Source organism: Alosa sapidissima, chromosome 19, assembly GCF_018492685.1.
Source record: "Alosa sapidissima isolate fAloSap1 chromosome 19, fAloSap1.pri, whole genome shotgun sequence".
Lineage (NCBI taxonomy): Eukaryota > Metazoa > Chordata > Actinopteri > Clupeiformes > Clupeidae > Alosa > Alosa sapidissima.
Genome location: NC_055975.1, coordinates 22816088 through 22837229, shown reverse-complemented (window position 1 = coordinate 22837229; position 21142 = coordinate 22816088). Strand labels below are relative to the sequence as shown.

The window sequence follows — 21142 nt, the reverse complement described above, 5'->3', positions numbered from 1 at the left end:
TTCTTCCACCCTCCTCCTCCTCCTCCTCCTCATCTCCTTCTCTTTCTCTTCTCTTCTCTCTGTCTCTTTCTCTCTCTGGTAAAATGACAGGAAGTGTAAACACAGTTTAGGTGTTATCCTCCAACCCACCAATTCTCACCTCCATTAAAGGGTGTCTCCACGCATAACCCCCTAAATACCACTCTAAAACACCCCTGTAAATGCCCACCACCCCCCACCCCCCCAACACTAACCCCCAACCCAACACAGGACCACCTGAGAGAAAGCACTTGAAGATGGATGTTCGCTCACTCACACATTCCATTATTAGTTTATTGGGTTTACAACTAACCTTGATATTCTGACATTCACTTTCATGGTCAGAACTGAATATTGACACACTTTTACTTTAGTGGACAGCTGTGTTAAATAAGACATTTCACAGAGAAACCTGCCTTCTGTCATTTATAAATGTACAACTAAATTATTAAGTCATTCAATCCTAAATCCATAGCAAAAAGAAATTGAAATGTTTTTGTGTGAACTTGTTGTGATGAATACTAACTTATAGGTTATTTAATATAGCTAGTTTACAAAATGTTGTTATCACCATGAGACACGGCTACAGAATAATCCCCTGCCCAGGAAGTTTCTACCTCTAACTATGCCTCCACTGCCTCCACCATATCTTGGGGAAAGCTGATAGTAATAAACTAAACGTATGAGAGTCAAAGTGGCAGGGTGAGCTGGTTCTCTCTCATCTGCATGGGCTTTTAGGATAGCTGATGGCCAGTGGGGAGGCACACAAAAGAGCTGCTGGGTAATGGGGCCTTAGTCACACATGACACAGGACTGCGTGAACGGCTGTGCATTTGCAGATGAGCGCTCGCTCTCGCTATTGCTCTCTCTCTCTCTCTCTCTCTCTCTCTCTCTGTCTGTCTTCCCGTCTGTGTGTGTGTGTGTGTGTGTGTGTGTGTGTGTGTGTGAGAGAGAGAGAGAGAGAGAGAGAGTGATAGATTGTGTGTGTGTGTGTGTGTGTGTGTGTGTGTGTGCGTATGCGCGTAAGTGAGGAACTCCTCATGATTAATGACAGTCATTAGATATGCACGCACTAAGTACACCTCAGCATCAGCCAAAGAGGAGTCGTTGGGTCACCAGACGGACCTAATACACACTCTCACACAGTGGCCTATGTGGTGGTGGTGTTGGTGGTGGTGGTGGTGTGTGTGTGTGTGTGTGTGTGTGTGTGTGTCTGTATTTCTGTAAAGAAATGTGAATGGCAGTCTGTGGATTAATCTAAAGACCAATCAACCAATGTATCCAACTATTACTTTAAGAAGAAAGTACTGAAAGAAACAAGCAAATTGTTTACCATTAAAACGTTCATTCTGTAGATTGCTTTGTTTTTCCGTTGTCACTGAATAAACAACACAGGTTTTTGCTTCACTGCACTGTAGTATTGGTTATGTAATCTAGTTCACATCTGACACATGCCTAGGTTGTACATGGTGACAAATAAACATAATAAGGAATGGCAGTTTTGAATATTTAAAAGAGTCATACACATAGTTATGAATACATTTCTATGGTCATACATTTTAGATGTCAGTGACAAGACTTATAATGTCAGTCAGTCTCTCTACAAATACACTTAAGAAAAAATAATAATGTCATCTTTTGTTTGTAATAATGTCATCTCTCTATAATGTGAAGGAAACATTTCTGTGCACTCCACAAGACATCTTAAAATCATCAATATTATCAAACAAAAGTCTAATAAGATATGACAATTTCCATCTGGTGGTCATAGTTGGCTTTACTGTAGGAAAGCCTGATACATCTTAATGTTTATCCAGAGATAATCCATAATCTGGAAATCCAAATCATCTGCAGTACAATTGTTTACAAGAATCCAAAAGCAGAATAATTAAGCAGACAAACTAACTGACTGGAGAGTTTATTTGTCCCAATAATAATAAATCAATCATAAATAACCTATTTGATTTATTTAGCATATATATAAATATATATATTTATTTAACTGAGTTATGTTGGATCCAACAAGTTATTTTAGTGTATTTTGTCACATGTAATTATATAACATATAACTGTAAGTTAAGAATGTCCTTCCATTTTTATTGTATCTTTCGTGACTGGAAAAGAATATTGCTCATATCACAACAAATCAGATTATCAGCCAATTATATTTGAATGTCACTGGCAGAACATGAACTTGAAGGTCCACATGTGCAGTGTGTTTTTACAACTAAATGATGCAAACTACAATTAATCTCTAATTCCATCACATTTTGTACTATACTCTCAGCTTTCTCTTCACTCCCATAGATGTTCTATATCCCTTTTTTCTAGATTTCTATGTTCCAACTTCAGTGCAGAAGTATCAGGCTGTCATCTGATTGTGAAGATGTGTATTGAAGCCAGACGGGCTATACCTGACCATACCTGGTCCTGGTCTCCCACTAAACACCTTTTCATAGTCACAGCAATCGTCAGGGCCTCAATGGTGATGGTCGTTGTTACCTGCAACCTGAATGTTGATGGCAACCATAGAATGGAAGCCTTAAAAGAGGTGGCCCATTTTGCTGGATAATGCCCTATGGCTTATAAACTCATTAGAGTAAAATGTGTGAAAAGGTGTGAGTGTGAGGTGTGTGTGTTTGCGTTGAATGTGAAACCCAGGTGAGAGAAAAAAAGCCTTCATAATTATAATGATCTCATTGTCTTATCCAGCCTTTGTTCTGCTCAATGACCTGTCAATGGGAATGAGGGATAGACTGTAGTTTTCCTAAAAAGGAAGTTATAAAGTAGCCAACAATTACAATTAACACTAGAGATCGATAATCCATATGGAAGCCAGAATGATCTTTTAAGAAAAACAATCAGTAATGTACAAAGTTGACCTCTCTCAAATACTAAGATAGATGATTAAATAATAAAATCAGACACAATTTAACACCCTGAAACAGATATCTTGAAAAAAGATACAAATATTATACATAATATAAACATTCCCTCACAGGATCAAAAGAGTATATATACTATATATGATTAGTGGTTTACTATGTACAAAACAATTAATATGAGTAAGGCAAGGAATAAGAGCAACAAATAATAGTAACAATGTGTAAGGAGGAGTTCTGCATGGAGCTTGAGGACCCAAATTGGACTTGTTTATGATGAAGATAAAGTTTTTGTATTGCGATTTGAATATAGACACCATGTACTTGTATCTGGTATAAATGTACAGAATGATCTGTCATACGTTGGGTTGATTAGGTTGATAACCAGACCAAATGTCTGCTGGCCAACCAGCCACTCTCTTAATTGCTACATTTTAAAAAGCACTTTGAAACAAACTATTTCAGAGCCATTAAAAGTAACACGATTCTCAGTAGAAATGTAAGTGTGTATGCGTGTGTGCGTGTGTCTGTGTGTGCATGTGTGTGTGTGCGTGCGTGTGCATATGTGTGTGTGTGTGTGTGTGTGCATGTGTGTGTTTGTGTGTGTGTGTGCGTGTATGTGCGTGTGCGTGTGTGTGTGTGTGTGTGTGTGTGTGTGTGTGTGTGTGTGTGTGTGTATGCATGTGAGCTGGGGTAAGTTTCAGGTCCCACTGAGGAGAGAGAGGCGGCTACTGTTCTCCTGTATGACTATGAAAAGGGCCATCAGGCCAACGAGCCTCTCAGCGTATTCCCCGTCTGGCCCCAATATACAAACCCTAGCAGGCCTTGACTTTGAACTGCTCTCCAACAGACCATGCTCTAGTTGTCTACATTTTAATTTTGGAGAAAAAAATATCAAATTATCAGAATCGACAACAGACTTGCATGCCCATGTCAGGTAGTCTTGCTCAGACAGTGATATGGTTGACAATGGCCTATATGTAATACCATTAAAGACTCCAAAAAGTGTATAAAGGATTTGAAATGTAGGTTCCTGGTGTCACTTGAATGTTTCTTTACACACACTCCTATTCAAAGGAATCTTGAGGGTTGACTTTTACATTTCTGTCAGACAGGCACTGCTATGGCCTCCTTTGGTCAGCTCTAACATGGCCTTGAGCAGTAAGTAAACATCTCCCTAGGGGCCAGATGTGTAGGGGAAACGGGGAGGGAGGGACAGGACAGATGCGGTAATATGTAAAGACGTCCTCTCACGGCGTGGTTCCAGTTGTGAAAAACACGCCAGCAAATAAGGAGTGTGGTGTGGGTGGTCGGCTCGGCGGCGCGCCCAAGGTCGTGCCCGCGCACTGTTTGTCCTCTTCATTAGACGCTATAGTGTCAGATACCGGGAGTGTAATTAGAAGAGATGAGGTCAAAGGGAAACGCTGTCTTCATATGTTTGAACGCGTTTTAGCAGCTTCTCCGTGAGCTACCACAGCCTCGGCAATGAGCGTGGAAAGTTTGCAGAGCTGGCTATAATCCGTAAGCATGAAAGACAGAGACGTTTTGCAGAGGGGAGAGAATCGCTCCTTTCAAAGAGCCGACGTTTCACTTTAAGCGTTTCAAGTCTGTATACTGACAGTTAATAATGTGGTGCGTTCTTTACATAGCAGATTTCCTGCTATAGGCCTACAAAACAAATAGGAGCCGTAAGCATCAGAGAATCTCAGCCACCAGCTGGTGAACACGCTCACATTTGACCTAATAGTCAATTATATTGTTTTCGTAATGTTCAATAGACAGAAATGTAAAAAAGGAAACTTCTAAATTCTAAAGACCTTTTCATACCCCAGCTGATTTAAATCAGAAGGAATGCTCTGTGTTTTATACTGATGTGGGATTGTGCAGGGAACGTTGTGAGAGAGCTTCACAACAGAGATGGCTGTCAGGAGATTTATAAATGGGTTTGGGATAATTTGTATTAAATGCTATAAACTGACTCACTCATTTATAAAATCAGTCCGAGGGAATTACACATCAGCCAGTTAGTCATCTCAACAGCCCGATTAGTCCCCATACACCCCAAGCGAGAACTCCAACGCCCAGGTGCACCATTTTTCCACTCCAATTTACGGCTTCAACACCCGAACTGCAAAAACACACACCTTATACACACCTAAGATAAGTGTAATTCGCACCATTTTCTCACTCGCGGGGGAGGAGACAGTGATCAGTATGTTTATTTTAATGGTATAGGATATAACAGATACAGGATTTATGAAAATCAGGGATTATATCCATACAAAGACAACTATTGCCCGTTAAATATGTATAAAAATAAATAAGTTGGCCACTTAATGGCATGCTTTGAGTAGTATCATTGCTGGATAAATTACCTAATAACTTTTTCTCTAATTATCACTTGACTTTGAATGTGTTTAGAGCATGACAAGGCCAGTAATTTAGGATGATTCTACACTCAGCTCTGAAATCGAGACGTCTTTATCAGAGGGAGTAGTCTTGTTGTGATCTGAAGGCAGTCTTTCTTTCTTTTCCGTCTCTGCCTGTGCTTGTGAAGCTATTTGTTCCGCTGTGCCTTGTATCGAGCGGCAGCCTTTGATTTCTGAATCTGGAAATAAGATGATTTGCAGACATCAATGCGTTCTCAGCGGCCATGATTACAGCTTGGGAGTAGATCCACACAAGAATTTGTAGTAAATCCCGACCCCCTGCCCCCAAACCCCTGAACCCCCGCTCAGCGACCGAGCTTCCTCTTGGTTCTTGTCATGGAAAGGGCTATTAGGATGTTTGACAATCCCAGCCTGTTACAACTCCATCAGTTAATTGGATACCTTGTAGCGTCGCTGGTTTCTCTCATCTGCTACTTTGAAAGACAAAGGCGCGGTGGGGGCCCGTTCACACCTCTGCGCTCAGGCGACCATAAAAGCTGCTCAGCCTGACCACAGAGGTACCACTCATCCCTCTGACTCCAGAGAGATAAACATCTACTGAGCTCCGCACAAGGACCTATACGACAACTTTATTTTTTTTCCAGTTTTTTGGCTCGCTGTCATTCGTCAAAAATGCAAGTTCCTGCCAGGCCTCTTGGATCCGTTTGCGCCTACTCCGTGCGTCCTGGTGCGTCACTTTATGGAAGCACACCATGTAATGTGTCGCCGGCGAAACCAAGTACGGGAAAATCATTCACCATCGATGCGCTGCTCTCCAAACCAGACACCGTCTCAAGGGAAAGGACCGGCCTCACGGAGACTGTGAAGTATCCTTCAACAGTGGGTTCCGTCTACTCGGTTCATGGACAGATGCACTCATTGCCGCAATACGTCTACAGCCCGAACATGGTTCACCCTCAATCTGGATACCCTGTGTACTACTGCCCTACCTACGGCTACCAAACCGCCTACCGTGGACCTCTTTACGCACAAGGTAAACAGAGAAGTCCACCTTATGACTACCTTAACTGCATTCCATTCGGGGCATATTAAATACTTTAATTTGCAACATTGAATGAAAGATTTACTTGGCAAAACTTGTCTCTAATGTTTCATCCTCAACCTTGTTCCACAGAAGCGGCCATGACGAAAACTGGCGTGCACATGTTCAAACACAAGGCGGGAAAGTCCAAACGTATGCGCACCAGCTTCACGAACGAGCAGTTGTCCCGGCTTGAGAAGGAGTTCGCCCGGCAACAGTACATGGTCGGGTCCGAGCGTTTCCTGCTGGCTAATTCTCTACAGCTCACCGAAGCTCAGGTAAGCAACCACACCCCCAATTATGCTTTCCCTGTTATACCACATTATAGGCCTACAGGCATATTCAGTTTCAATAGTATTTCTGTTTAATTAATCGAATGGTTTATTTCTTCATCAGGTTAAGGTTTGGTTCCAGAATCGTCGTATCAAGTGGCGCAAGCAGAGTTTGGAGCAGCAGCAAGCCAAATTGGCTAAACTAGGACTTGCCATACCACCCAAGAGCCCTGGTTCCCAAGGTCGTGAGGACGAGGGCGATGATGAAGATTTTAGCAACGAATCAGACATCGACATTGAAGGCTCTATTAGCGACTGCTGAATATGATACTGTGGACAAGAACAAGCCTAAAACTTTTTGTAAATAACTTCAGTGGTCCTATGGATACCGGACCTAGTCTATCTATTTGTACAAAGTATTTAATTAATAGATATAGATCTATATTTAAGTGTCTACCTTGACAATGTTGTTTTTTATATGAAGATTTCCATTTTGTCATGAGAATGTATCCTATATTTGACATTGCAAAATATACTTTATTTTTTAAAACATTTATGTTTCTTGGTCCTTACTCTTAAGTCTTGTCAGTATTTAGATGATAAAGGATGAAAACAGATCTTAAATGGTTGGCTTGAAGTTCTTAAAAATGTGCTAAACTCCAGAATTAGGTGTTGTGGCTATTATCAGAAAAGGAAAAGAAAAGGATTCAGACTAAAAGGGTATAAAGGCTGCAGCTGCCATTACATTCAGCCAAAGTAATTTACCCCTGTTCACAAAAGTCCATCCATTTTTAAAAATGTAAACCCAAATAGAGGCTTGGACCATAATTTAAGTGCAGTCCGCCTATAAGTTCTCAGGCATGAACTAAAGCCATCATGTGGAATTAGACTTAAAACTTCACACTTAGCCATTTAAATCAGGGCCTGGAAACTGAGAAGAGATATCACTTTATTCAAGTAGCCCTGGAACCATCCAAACATTTCTGCTGATCTTCAATCACGAAATGTCAATGGGAGAGATTTCAAGAGAGGAAAACGGGAAGTCTTCCAGGAGCCTCTCTGTCTCTTTCACTGTCTTCCAGTTGAAGTAGGTTCAAATGCACTTCAGTTCGAATAAACACCAGTATGTTAAAAATAACAGAATAACAGAGGGGGTATGGAAGAGGGAAAGGTAGACAGATTGGTAGTGTGTGTGTGTGTGTGTGTGTATGAGAGAGAGAGAGAGAGAGAACATGTGAGAGAGACAGAGACGGAGGCTTTTAGATACGGCAGTGTTGTTTCCAGGGGTCCATCATCCAACACGAAAGCTTGTTAGCAGAGCCTAGCTCATCCCTGACCAGGGTTAACAAGCATGGCTTGCTTATCCATCTTTACAAACACCACAAAGATACAAACTCTACTGAATAGATACAGGCCTGGCATTTCCTATCAGTAATACTCCATGAAAATCCAATCAATACTCACAAGCATTAACTGTAGGTAGCCAATGGGGAGAGTCGTATTCAGCAGTATGTGGTGCCCCATGAATGCCATGGAACAAGTCCAGGCAGGTGCGGAATCTGCTCCAACAACTTGGACCTTAAAGACAGTTAAATATTCATTGTTTTATTCACTGTCTTTGTTAGTGATTTTGATTTTGATGGTACATAGGCTTGGTTGTTGATGGGCCAGGGCCACTGTGTGAAATCCCCTACATATAGCACCAGGAATTTAACATCTCTCCTGTGTATAATTGAAAAAAATAAGGTTATGCCTCTGGGAGCTGCAAGAACCTGGTTTTGCTACTGATCTCTACACTTCTCTGGGCATCTCAGCGATCGAGAGTCAAGTCAAGTCAAGTAAAATGTAGGGGTCATTTTTGCTTTCCATGCCTCCGCTTATATCATCTATGTGATATTACCTCACTTGATAGCCACTTTGCATTAATAAATAAATTAACTTAATGAAAATGTCAGTGACTGAGTTGTATCAACAATAGTAGAGTTTAATCAAGCTTTGACACTCACTTAGGCCAATATAATTTCTCAACCAAATTCAGTTGAAGGAAATGATAAATAATATTACAATTCATGGTCACATAATGTAACACATTCCTTAAAAAGTAACAATAGAAGATTTTTTTAAAAAGTAATGCAACACTGACGATGAATTGTCCCACTAAAACACACACAGAATTACTTTAATACATCCGGTGCTTACAGGATTACAGAGCGAAGGAAATGAAAGCCTATTAAAGATGTACACCAACAGACAGGACCCAAATCAATCTCATTCCCACAGGAAAGGAGGCCTGGCACGTGAGAGACAGAGATCTCTCTCATCACTCAATCTCTTCTACCCTCCACTTCTCTCCCTCTCTCACACTGTCTCTCCAACTGTGTGTGTGTTTAAGAGGCTAAGAGGTGAAACAGGACTGGCTCAAAGGGAAGGATTAGGAAATGAAAGAGTCTCTTTCTCCTTTATAGATCTCCCTCCCTCCCCTGATTCTCTCTCTCTCTCTCGTTCTCTTTTTGGCCTGGGCTGATCAGGTGTAATCTCTCACCAGTGGTAAGACCGAGTGGAGGGAGGGGGGGGGGGGGGGGTCTTGGGAACCCCCAGCAGGGGTGAGGGAATCTCACTGTCCCAATTAGCCCTCCTCCACCCAACACACACACACACACACACACACACACACACACACACACACACACACACACACACACACAAACATGACTGACCCCCTCCATCCTGCTTACAGTGATCCTCAATAACCCCATGCCCCATGAAGCCAAAGTCTTCATACTGTCAGAATGACATGGCAACTTCCTTCCATGGCATCCAAGGCGCAGGTGCGCTCATATTGTAATCCTTGCAAAAGATTACAATTACAATAAAACTGTTTCTTCAGACATAACAATACATACAATTTTTTACAATTTTTTCAGACATAACAATACATACAACTCATACAAACACACACACACAGACACACACAGACATACTGTAATACACACAAATATCTTGACGAACATAAAGAGTGCACTCCTACAAAAAAAATACCAGTGTTATTGTCAGCTGTCTCTGCTCTAGTGTAGGTGGCATCTTGAGTGAAGACCTGCACCTCATGCTCTGATGTTGCCACTTTGAAACAGTGGGCTTGGGGCAGATTGCAGTGCTTTAGCGGCCCACTGGTCATGCTAGTACCTCTTTATTGGATTGGCACAGTGAATTAGCTGAAAGAAACACTGTGATGATGGTGTTAGTGTTTCCAATCCTAACCTCTGTGTTCATACAGAGAGATTAGCCATCCATACTAATTAACCTTTGCAATGCTGAAAGCAAGCTGTCACAATAACCGGCTTTAGCAGATCCCTGGCAGACGGCACAACCATACCTAAAAGGCTCTGTCTCCAACTTAAAATACACCAACAGACAGACAGAGAAAGAGGAAATGCGATAGAGAGCGAGAGAGACTCACACACTTTTAATTCTAATTACGGGAAAAATAATGAAGTGAGAACTTGAAAGAACTTTAATTATGGTCATCAGACTAAAATGGTGACATTAGTAGTAGCTGCTTACTGCCTGGTCTATGAGTGAATAATAAGAGGACATGGGAAAATATATCAGGATTGAAACTGGACAATATACATTAGCTCACTAAAAACATACTACCATAACTATGCATAAGAAAAGAATATGAAATGCAAAATAAATTAAAAGACACTGGCAAATCAACAAAAACAACTGACAAAATCTAGGCCTAAAATACAGAAATACAAAGTTTATAAGTAGTACAATTTGAATTTTATTGGAGGAGCCAGTCTCTTCAAGTCAATTTAATAGTCATTAGCATCCATCTCAGGCGTTTGAAGTGGATGGCTGGCTTTGTCTCTGGGTCAGTGGTTTAATATGGTGCACACAATGACATCTGACGCGGAGCAAGACAGCTGAAAGAATTCACTCGCAACGGTCCAGTTTCAAATGAGTGCTTAATGGCAGACCGTCCCACAGACATTCTCAATGAGCCCCTCTCTACCGACAGGAAATGGTGTCGTTCCTGTGTTCCGTGCTATTCAAAAGTAAAAGGGGCTACTCCGCACGAGGCAAGTGCCAATTCCAAGCAAAGTGATTTGACTGGAGGACAATGAGCGCGGCAGGCAGTCGTGCAGATCTTGAGTCAACAGAAAGCGAGTAGGAGAATGACCTTGAACAACGACAAAGCCATCACGGCCGACTTGTTTGTGAGTACTGTCCGTTAAAATCAGAACGGAACATCGACGTCATTGACGTCTCAAGCTGATTTTCTAATAAATACATTGGCATAACCCTAACGATGTAATTGGCAATTGTCAAAGCTACAGGCTTACAACTGAAATACAGTGGGGAAAATAAGCATTGAGCACGTCAACATTTTTTTCAGTAAGTGGGCATTTCTCAGATTTCGGGCCTATTTGGGTTACTGAAATTTTGAAAAATAAAATTCAAAATTTTACTAATTGGTATGCATCAAGTCATTTTGATAGGAGTAACCTTGTGAGCTTGGTTGAGACCACAATATAAGGGAATTTATGATTTTTTGTCATTTTTCAGGTAAATGTCATTACCATCACATCATGTAATATGTACATTTTAAAGATGAAATAGTCAATCAATGATAAATTATGGTTTCACATGAAGTATAGTTTATCTTGAACTTATTAGAATTGTTGAACTTTACTTACAACATGAATTATAGTCGTTTAAGTGTCTTATTTTTTTTTTTTTCACTCGACCCTGGCTTGGAATTTCATTTATTTGAAATAAATGCCATATATCATATCTGTTTTCATCCAGTGGCAATTTAGACTGTCCAACATTGTCAAAAATATCTAATTAATGTAATTTATTGTAATTTATACATAATCTATTGGCAAAAATATGCATGGTGATGGTGATGACATTGCAGTTCTGGTAATTTGTTCCGGTGATGACAAATCACTGATCGTAATCTACTGCAATTAAATGTTTATAATTTAGAAACCCAAGTTGAACTGACTTTGTGAAAAAAAAAACTTATTTCTTTTAAAAAGAGTACTTTAAATGTATCTGCAAAAATGTCATCACTAACACAGTCGTCATTACCACTACATTTCAAGCTATAATGTGCTGGTAATGACTGTGCTGGTGATGACATTTATACCGAAAAACTACCCTGAGAAGCAAAAATGATCACCATGCAAGCATAGCTAGCTTTCTACATGTAAACTACATCATTTAAACTATTAAAGTCATTTTAAAATTTCAGGAATATTCAAAAATACAGAAATACAATGCGTATGGTAATGACACATAATAAGTGTACATGCCCAAAACGAGGGATAAAGAGTAGATTTCTAGTTTCTGGACATCAAGGCATCAATCTTTCTGCTTAACACCCATGTATTCCACTGCGATATTAGGTGGCCATGGTTACCAAATATTTTTTTGATGAAAAAACAGTAGCAAAGTGCCTTTATGTAGAGTGTGCTGGTAATGACGGCTAAACCATGGGACAGGCAAACATTAAGCAAAATAAAGCAGGAAATGCATATATATGCATAATGTGTGCATGCAGTTCATTAGTTCAGATAACATTTAATTCATAAGCATGATTTTTTAAATTAATTTTTGATAAACAATGTTTGAGATATGGCACAATATGTGAAAACTCTGGTTTGCGGACAACACCAAAACACTGATATTGTACCATAAAATACCAATAAAATGTGTCTAAATCATGAGTAGGAGCAACCATTAAAAAAGTCTAGCTTGTTTTTCTTTATACTAATTAGTGATGCTAAACATTATTAGAAATAATGCGTTTTTAATAGAATTACACCCTGTGGACAGAAATAGGCCCCAATTCTGGGAGATACCCAAGTATACTTCCAATGAAGCTATTTGCATGAAATTTTCACCAGACATTATAGTATTAACTCAGATAATCCACACATATAAAAAAAATCCAAACATTAAAGTCCATAGGTAGAGTTAAGTGCAATAAAGTGGAATGACACAGGAAAAAGTATTGAACACGCCTGCTGAAATTTCTTAAATACTTTGTGGAAAAGCCTTTATTCGTAATGACAGTTTCAAGGCATTTTCTGTATGATGAAACTAATCAGTCACAGTATTCTGGTGTGAGTTTGGTCCATTCTTTTAAACAGATAGTCCTTTAATATTGAAGATTTCAGGGGTCCCTCTTGTGAATCCTGATCTTTAGTTAACTTCCAAAACTGCTTAATTGAATTGAAGTCAGGGCCTTGATTTCCTTTCTCTGAAACCAATTGAGAGTTTCCTTTGCTGAATGGTTTGGATCATTGTCCTGCTGGAAGGTCTAGCCATGTCTCATCCTCATCATCCTGGTGGATGTAAAGATTCTCCCAGAACAAAATGACTCCATTCATCAACTGTATGAAGTCTGCTAGTACCATGAGATGAAAAACAGCCCACACCATGATGGCACCACCTCCAAACCTCACTGTTGGTAGGGTATTTTTAGGCTCCAAATATGGTGTGTAGTATGACATCCGAAAAGTTACATTTTTAACCAGAATACATTCTCTCAGTATTTCATAGGATTGTTCAAATGTTGTGCAGCAAACTTTCAACGAGCTTCAACATGTTTTTCTTCAGCAATAGAATCATGCTGGATGAGCATGCATAAAGGCCATGGCGGTGGAGTGCATTACCTATGATTTTCTCTGTAACAATTGTACCTGCTGCCTCCAAATCTTTCTGGAGCTTTCTCAGAGTGGTCTTTGGCTCTTGGGCTACTCTTCTGGCTATCCTTCTGACTTCCTGGTCAGAAATTTTGCAAGGAGATCTTGTGCATGGCCAGTTGATGATGTAGTGATGTTCCTTCCACTTGCAAATAATGGCTCCAATACTGCTTGCTGGATGATTCTGAAGTTTTGAAGTGCATCTGTAACCAGTTCCATTAATATGCTTGGCAACAATAAGGTTGAAAAGGTCTTGGGAGAGCTCTTTGCTTTTACCCATCATGAAATGTTTCTTGTGTGACACCTTGCTAACAAAAAAACCTTTTAATAGCCCACCAGTATACTAACCCAGCTTATATCAATGTGCACAGATTCCTCCTCCTACACCTCCTCCTAAACATATGCGCGTGCACCTCCAACTTCAGCTTCTTCTGCTATGCTTCACAGATGAGCGAAATCAGGATTTGAATAGGCCTGTTCAGCCTAAGATACGAGGATGTCAAATGCAATCATCAAAGTGAACATAATGTGAATTTCAAGCTATAGTTTATTACCAGACATTGCATGATTTTTTTTTTTTTAATCCAACCGCAAAAAAAAAAAAAAAAAAAAAAATGTGTAGCTAAATGATGTTACGTACAGACTATCAAAAACTATAGACATCCAATGTCTGGACTAGTGTGCGCACAGCCTACAGGTGGTTCAGGTCTTCATTTCGCATGCAGGTGGTATGGGCGCGCATACGAGTGCTACTTTTCCCAGCTCTCGGTCGAGTGAAAATCCGCAGCTTTTTAGGAGTTCAGATTAGCTGAGCACACACTACCTAATGCGAAACAAAACGCTCAATTAGTTTATTAATGAACGGAGGTGCGAGTCTAAGCCAAGCGTTACGCGCGCCGATATGTTGCCTCTTCACCACCACAACCCGAGGAGCTTCTCGCAAGCCTCCGGTTTCTCTGTTTGCTGACACCGACAGCTTCAATTAGGGTGTGAAGGCGCCCTCAATTGCCCACCTATTTAATATGGGTACTTCTGTCGGCATTCTTTTGTAAAAGCGGGATGTAAAGATTGGATATGATGTAACATTTTAACTCGAAGCATTCCAAACAGGGCTATGGAAAATAAATCAGTGTTAGGATACTAGGGTAGGCCTATTTGATACTTGCTTCGACCAATTTAGCACAATGAGCATGACTGGACAATTAATGTGAGCGCTTTAATTTAATTCTATTAATGTGTCCAAATACACCAATGAGTCCGAAACCCATTCGTCTGTGTGTACGACTGGAGTTCAAAATATTCCAGTTGTCCTAGGTGCAGTGAACAGACAAGTGTAACAATAGACTAACGTAATACAAAATACATCTACTACAAAACACAAAACCTTTCAGGGAATTTAGGCCTTTACACTTACAGTTCTGTAGCCTAGAAATCTAGACGCACCCTAGCGGCAGCACATGTCATTTGCAGCCAGGGTAACAGTTCTGATGCTCTAGCGCCATCAGGTGGCCATGTTTCATAGGGTTCCACAAACCCAAAATCAGAACGTAGGCCTGTAGGCTATGTGTTCAGTGTGTGCACATTAACACTACATGTCTGCCTATACATCGTATCAATTTAGCCCATCAAAATCTGACTGAGAACTGGAACTGAATTGGATCTCCATCATGAGCCCCTGCTAGGCCTATTTGTTGCCCTGAGCATAATTTGAAAAATAAATAAATAAATAAATATTTTTTGTTGATCTATAAATCCACAATCTCTTATTTGGATTTCCTTTTTGTTATTTTTGTCTATGCTCGGTTCCTGTAAATTCACTGAAAAATGTACAAGCCTTGTGCATAGCCTTTTCGCCACCAGGCTGTAGGCTACTCAAGGCTTCAACAAATGTCCAGTCGGAAACAACTATGGAAGCATATGTGTAGCTTTATTCAAATGAGAATGCAATCTGCAATATGCAATTCAAAAATACATTACATTATGCAATTGCCAATTCATTATGTAATTTAATATTGCAATAATTTCCAAGAAATTGTATTTTAATCTGCAAAGTGACAATGCAATCCTAAAATCAATTTGAATAATTTTGGTAAAAAAAATAGAATAAACATGGATTGAATTGCATTCCATTTTGCCATGGTACTTCAGTCTCAAAATTCAAATGGTAATTTTGCATTTCAATTTTCAATTTCATTCAAATTCAGTTTCATCATTGAAATATGTTTTCAAAATGCAATCCTACATTGCACTTTGAATATTAAATTGCAAAACGAATTGACAGTTAAAGGAGAATTCCGGTGTGATATTGACCTAAAGTGTGTTGAAACATGATACCGAGTGTGAACGTATGTCTCATAGCCCATTTTGGCTTGTCCCCTGCACTCCAAAATCTAGGTGCAGTGAACAGACAAGTCTGACCAGAGCCCGTTTACGGAGAGCCAGATCACTCCCTATTAACTCCATTGTACCTGCAATCTGCTGTACTTCCTCTAGGGGCGATCACGAATAAGTGTAAAAACAATGGGGGTCTATGGAGCTAGACGGCTAAATGTGTCTCTTTCATTGATTGTGGTTTCTGCATAGGTCAAAAGTTGAATGAACGAGCACTTACGTCCTTTCGATTTCTTACAGGTTGGGTCGTTGTTGCCCACAACACACTAGCTTTCTGCTAATGAATGACGTCATTGACGCATTTGAAAGGCTTTTTAGATCAAATAAGTGACTCAAAAAATATAATACTCAGCGGTCTGTATTTTCTCTGCCCCCTCTTTCGCATGCAACATTCAAATTTCTGGGCAAAAAATTATATCCAGAGAAAAGTGGATTTGAGGGGTACAGCTCCATAGACCTCCATTCATTCTGCACTTATTCGTGAGCGCCCTCATGTGGAACCAGAAAAGGAACTGCAACCAGTTCAGAAACCGGAAGTTTCCCGAGAGTGGCGGTTCTCCCCTTATTAGACATTCTCTGGTCTGACTCAACGGACAGATTACTAAAAATGGACGACAGAGTGGGCTATCTAGCCCTACTTGTCCGATTTGATGTCAACCTGGTCCGTTCAAAGATTTCTGAGGCCTTACAGCTAATGGGCGCTAGCCGGTGGGGAGACCTTCTGTGGATATACCACTGGAGGGAATAGAGGGTTACCTCTCCTGTGAGGGAGATTGCGGAGCTCTTTGGAGTTCACAGGACAAGTAGGGCTAGATCGCCCACTCTGACGTCCATTGTAGTTAGTTAGGCCTAAACTCACACAGCCTCTTCTTGCCCTGCTCACACACACACACACACAACTCAACACACAACACAACAGACTCCCCTCCGTGGTCTGGCTAGCCTCATAAGCGGACCGGGGGGTGCGGTCGCTCCGGGCCCACGGCTGTCATGACCGCAAAGTATTTAGCCCAAAATGATCCAAATTGTTTTCAGGCTGGCATTGTCAGTTTTGCCAAATATGTTTTCAAAATGCAATCCTACATTGCACTTTGAATATTAAATTGCAAAACAAATTGACAGTTAAATGATGAAACTGAATATTGAAAATTGAAATGCAAAATGAATTGCCATTTGAATTTTGAGACTGAAGTACCATGGCAAAATGGAATGCAATTCAATCCATGTTTATTCTATTTTTTAACCAAAATTATTAAAAGTGATTTTAGGATTTCATTGTCACTTTGCAGATTAATACAATTTCTTGGAAATTATTGCAAATTGCAATATTAAATTGCATAATGAACGGGCAATTGCATAATGTAATGTCTTTTAGAATTGCATATTGCAGATTGCATTCTCATTTGAATTAAGCTACACATATACTTCCATAAACAACTGCAGTTCCAATCAATACCACAAGAGAGCGTCAGATAAAAAGAATAACGCGTTCCTCCACACTGCTTTTGGCACTTGGTCTGCACTAGGCAACATTGCCTACAGAAATTATTCTGAGACCTCCATGAGAGATTTAAATTGACCGAATGTATAATAATGTTTAGGCCTTTATGATAATCCCTGGCTAGTGCACAAAGATATATCTTGCAGTATATATATATTGTGGATAGGTTATTTGGCTACATATATAAATATATCAAATACAGACAGACTTATTTACTTGTAACTGAATTTCTCTGGTCATTGTATATCCTCCACTGCCATGATCTTTTTCATGTTTTTTTTCCATATTTTACACATTCTGATCTAAAAGGAGATGGCTTGTGGCGTGTGATTTTAATTAGTCCAAATGGCACTAGGTGATGACAGCGTTGCTAAGGTGAGGATTTTCACACCAAGTTTGATTACTTTTCCCCTCACTGTACCAGCAACACTTGTACGCATTTACAAGGCTCATGTTCTACAAATGTAAAGACTATTGCACAGAACACCCCCCCCCCCAATCAAATATGTGTACAAATCTATATGAGAATGCACTTAGTCATATCTGATAACACAGTGAGAAAATGAAAAGGTTTTTCCTTATTTAGGACATGTAATGTAAATGAGTAGCATACCATAATTTCCAGGCCTGAACAAAAGAAAAGAGATTGAAGCAAATGAGTGCTGGTTGAGGTGGGTCAGGGCAGGGATTTGAGTGACTGGAAATGTGGCGATTAAAGTCATTCTTTAATCATCACCTTGTTTATGGAGGATTTAGTTACTAAATAGCTTGACAGTCTTGATCTGCGGTGTAATTATATATTCCTCCCCCTGTTCCTAAGCAATAAGTTACAACGTCTCATAACATCAATGATGAACAGGCATAGAGTATTAACTATTTTATTTTTACACACAAAGGAGATTATGGGCTATTTATGTGTAGAAAATGTGCATGGTGTTCACACATAATAAACACCAGAGATGTAAAAGCACATACACATGCATGCACACGCACACATACACACGCACTCGCGCACACACACACACACACACACACACACACACACACAGTTTTCCCCTCATATCTTCTTCAATCCCTCGCTTACTCCCTCCTTGCTCTCTCTCTCTCTCTCTCTCTCTCTCTCTCTCTCTCTCTCTCTCAGCATGGTAGATTTTAATTCTGTTTGCGCACAGATGGTTCGTTCCTCCATTAGTATTCATTACAGACTGCATGAACTCTTAATTACAGAAGGATAGAGAAGAGTGACAGACAGAGAGGGAAAAAAACAGAGTGAGGGAAAGTGTGGGGCTTTATGGGGGGGGGGGTGTTCTTGCAAAGTTGAATATCTTTTAGTTTGTGAGAAAGGTGTGTGTGTGTGTGTGTGTGTGTGTGTGTGTGTGTGTGTCCTCACACACACACACACACACACACACACGCACACACAAACACACACTATGTTAAAGTACATCTCAAATTTACCCCTATATGAGCAGCTCAAGCTTGATCATTATGGGGAAAACATGACATCACTTCTGGCCTGGACAGGAGACAGTTATCTAGTGCCCTAATCAATCCCACATTCTCTCTCTCTCTTTCTCTCTCACACACACACACACACACCAAAGAGAGGGACAGGCAATGTGCGTGTGTGTACACAAGGCCACGATGTAGCCACATGGACCTATCTGTTTTCTCTTGGGAAAATAGCTTTGGTGTAAGATTTCCATGACTCAAAGTGCAGTTTGGCGATTTTGTTCGTCAACCTCAGGCAGAAATTTGAATGGAAATGACTGTTTCCGCCGTTACGACGTCAGAAAACCACTTAGCCTACTATAGTGCCTCATTATTAGGCTACAGTTGTGCAGGTAAATGGTGTCGGACGGAGATAGGCCTACATTACAAAAAATACGATATAAGCCTATTCCGTAGACGCGTATATTTCGTATAGACCGTAAAAATGGTGAGAGTTGTTATTTGACTCATGACTCATGGCCAAAGCATGTAAATATGAATCTTGATTTGAATCATGTTGAAATATAACGGTCTCTACAATTAATTATTAGGCTATATCGTAACCCTATTATTATCCAAATAATATTTACATTTCTATAACATTATAAATTATTATTATTATAATTATTATTATTATTATTATTATTATTGTGACGATGATGATAATAATAAAACGAATTCCATTCATTTCAGAGGGTGATGTATGGGCTACAAGCAAACTCCCCAGATTATTCATGAAAATACTCGAAGCAGTGTGTGTGACTTTCAAAAGTGTTTCTCAGTCAATCTGTTCAGTAATGAATTAATTATTACTAATAATTAGCTCCCTTTAGAAGGCGCTGAGTACGTCTTTATGGGCTTGTGGCCTTAAATACCCACTGTACACGGTGTCCGCACACTCAATCTCTCTGCGTAATGATTTTCTAATGCGCTCACGAGGTTAACGAGCAAATCACAGAGCTAAACGTTAACTCTAAATGAACACTATGGCCATATTAAATAACCCCGAGGGGGAAAGGGTAACTTTCAGTAAAGCAGAGGTTGACAAACTATTCACAAAAAACATGTTCTTCAACGTGCGGGATTTGTTTAACGGCATATGTCTCTCCGTAGTATGTTTGCCCCTGCACTAGTATTCACTCCCGCCAACACACTGCGGGATACATCGTTTTTGGGGAATTCAACAGGCCAGGAACAGGTGCAAGTCTACTGGCCTCGCAGGGAGATGTTATCACTGTCCAACTTTGAGACCAACTCTCCGCTAGCTGGAAGTTAATATCTCACCAACCGGAACGAACTCGCAGGTTTCTTATTAAATCCGCCCAGCTCTGGTTATAGACTAAACTATGACTCTATAACCTGACTCAACGGCTCCCTTTCTCCTACAAACAGGGCTCATTTGTATATGGCGTCTATTAAAGATAGGCTAGGCCTACATTGTTAGGTTATTAGGAGCAACAATTATATCCTAACAGTCGGAAGAGACCAGGCTACTTTAAGTAAACTGAAGTGAAAAGTTATCGAGTGTCCCCTACAAAATGCATTCATGTATAGTTTTTTTTTTTTTTTTTTTTTACAATGTCTAGGGAATATTACAACATTATACACAAACTCATTGTATCCAAATGCATTATTGTAAACCCCGTGCCATGTGGCCAGTTTGTGGCGCAGCGTGTGCCAACATTGCGTTAAAAACTCCATGTAAAGAATAGCCTAAAGGTGTTTTTTCCCCCCAAAATGGAGTGTTGGTGAGTCCAGCTGAGAAACATCTTTTCAATTTAATAGTATAGTAGACTATGCGTCACATAACATAAGCGTTGTGTGTCCAATACGTACTGTACATACGCTAAGGACTTCAAGCTGATAGCCTCAGCGAATCCCTCTTTGATATAGAGTAGCCTAGCCTAAGCAATTTTAAGAAGACTAACCGATTCCTTTAACTAATGTCATCAACTGATTAATATGCCTTTCACTGGGAAAGGTTATTTGTTTAGTTGTGGTGCGGTCGTTTGCCTTATTTAAACTTGACAGATTTTGTGAGGTGTAAATATTCCCTCCGACCTCTCGGAGGCCTCTGATGTGTATGACTGTGCAGGTAACTCAATACATGTAAAGTCGGCTTCAATCAGAATCCAGATAATGGAATCTGTCGACAGGCAGACAGCAGTAATCCAGTAATGCCAGAGTCCGTAATTAAACTAATTATGATCATTATTGCATTCAAATGAATGTAAACTCCGCCTACTCCCACATTTAAAAGCCAGGTGTAGCTTAACAGCTCTGAGTGGCAGGTGAGTCCGCCCAATCAGAGCGTGTCTGGTGTGACATGAGCTGGGGTCTTCCAGGACCTTGCGCCTCTCAGCGCACTTTTCACTTTTCTGGAATGGCTTCTGA

At 40.2% G+C, this 21142-nt stretch overlaps 1 protein-coding gene across 1 annotated transcript; it reads left to right on the top strand.

Moving 5' to 3' along the window:
* Positions 1-5962: 5962 nt before the first annotated feature.
* noto (notochord homeobox) lies at positions 5963-6965 on the top strand. Its single transcript, XM_042073181.1, has 3 exons — positions 5963-6323; positions 6465-6649; positions 6768-6965. The coding sequence occupies exons 1-3, from the start codon at positions 5963-5965 to the stop codon at positions 6963-6965; spliced, it is 744 nt and encodes a 247-aa protein (XP_041929115.1).
* The last annotated feature ends 14177 nt before the right edge of the window (positions 6966-21142 follow it).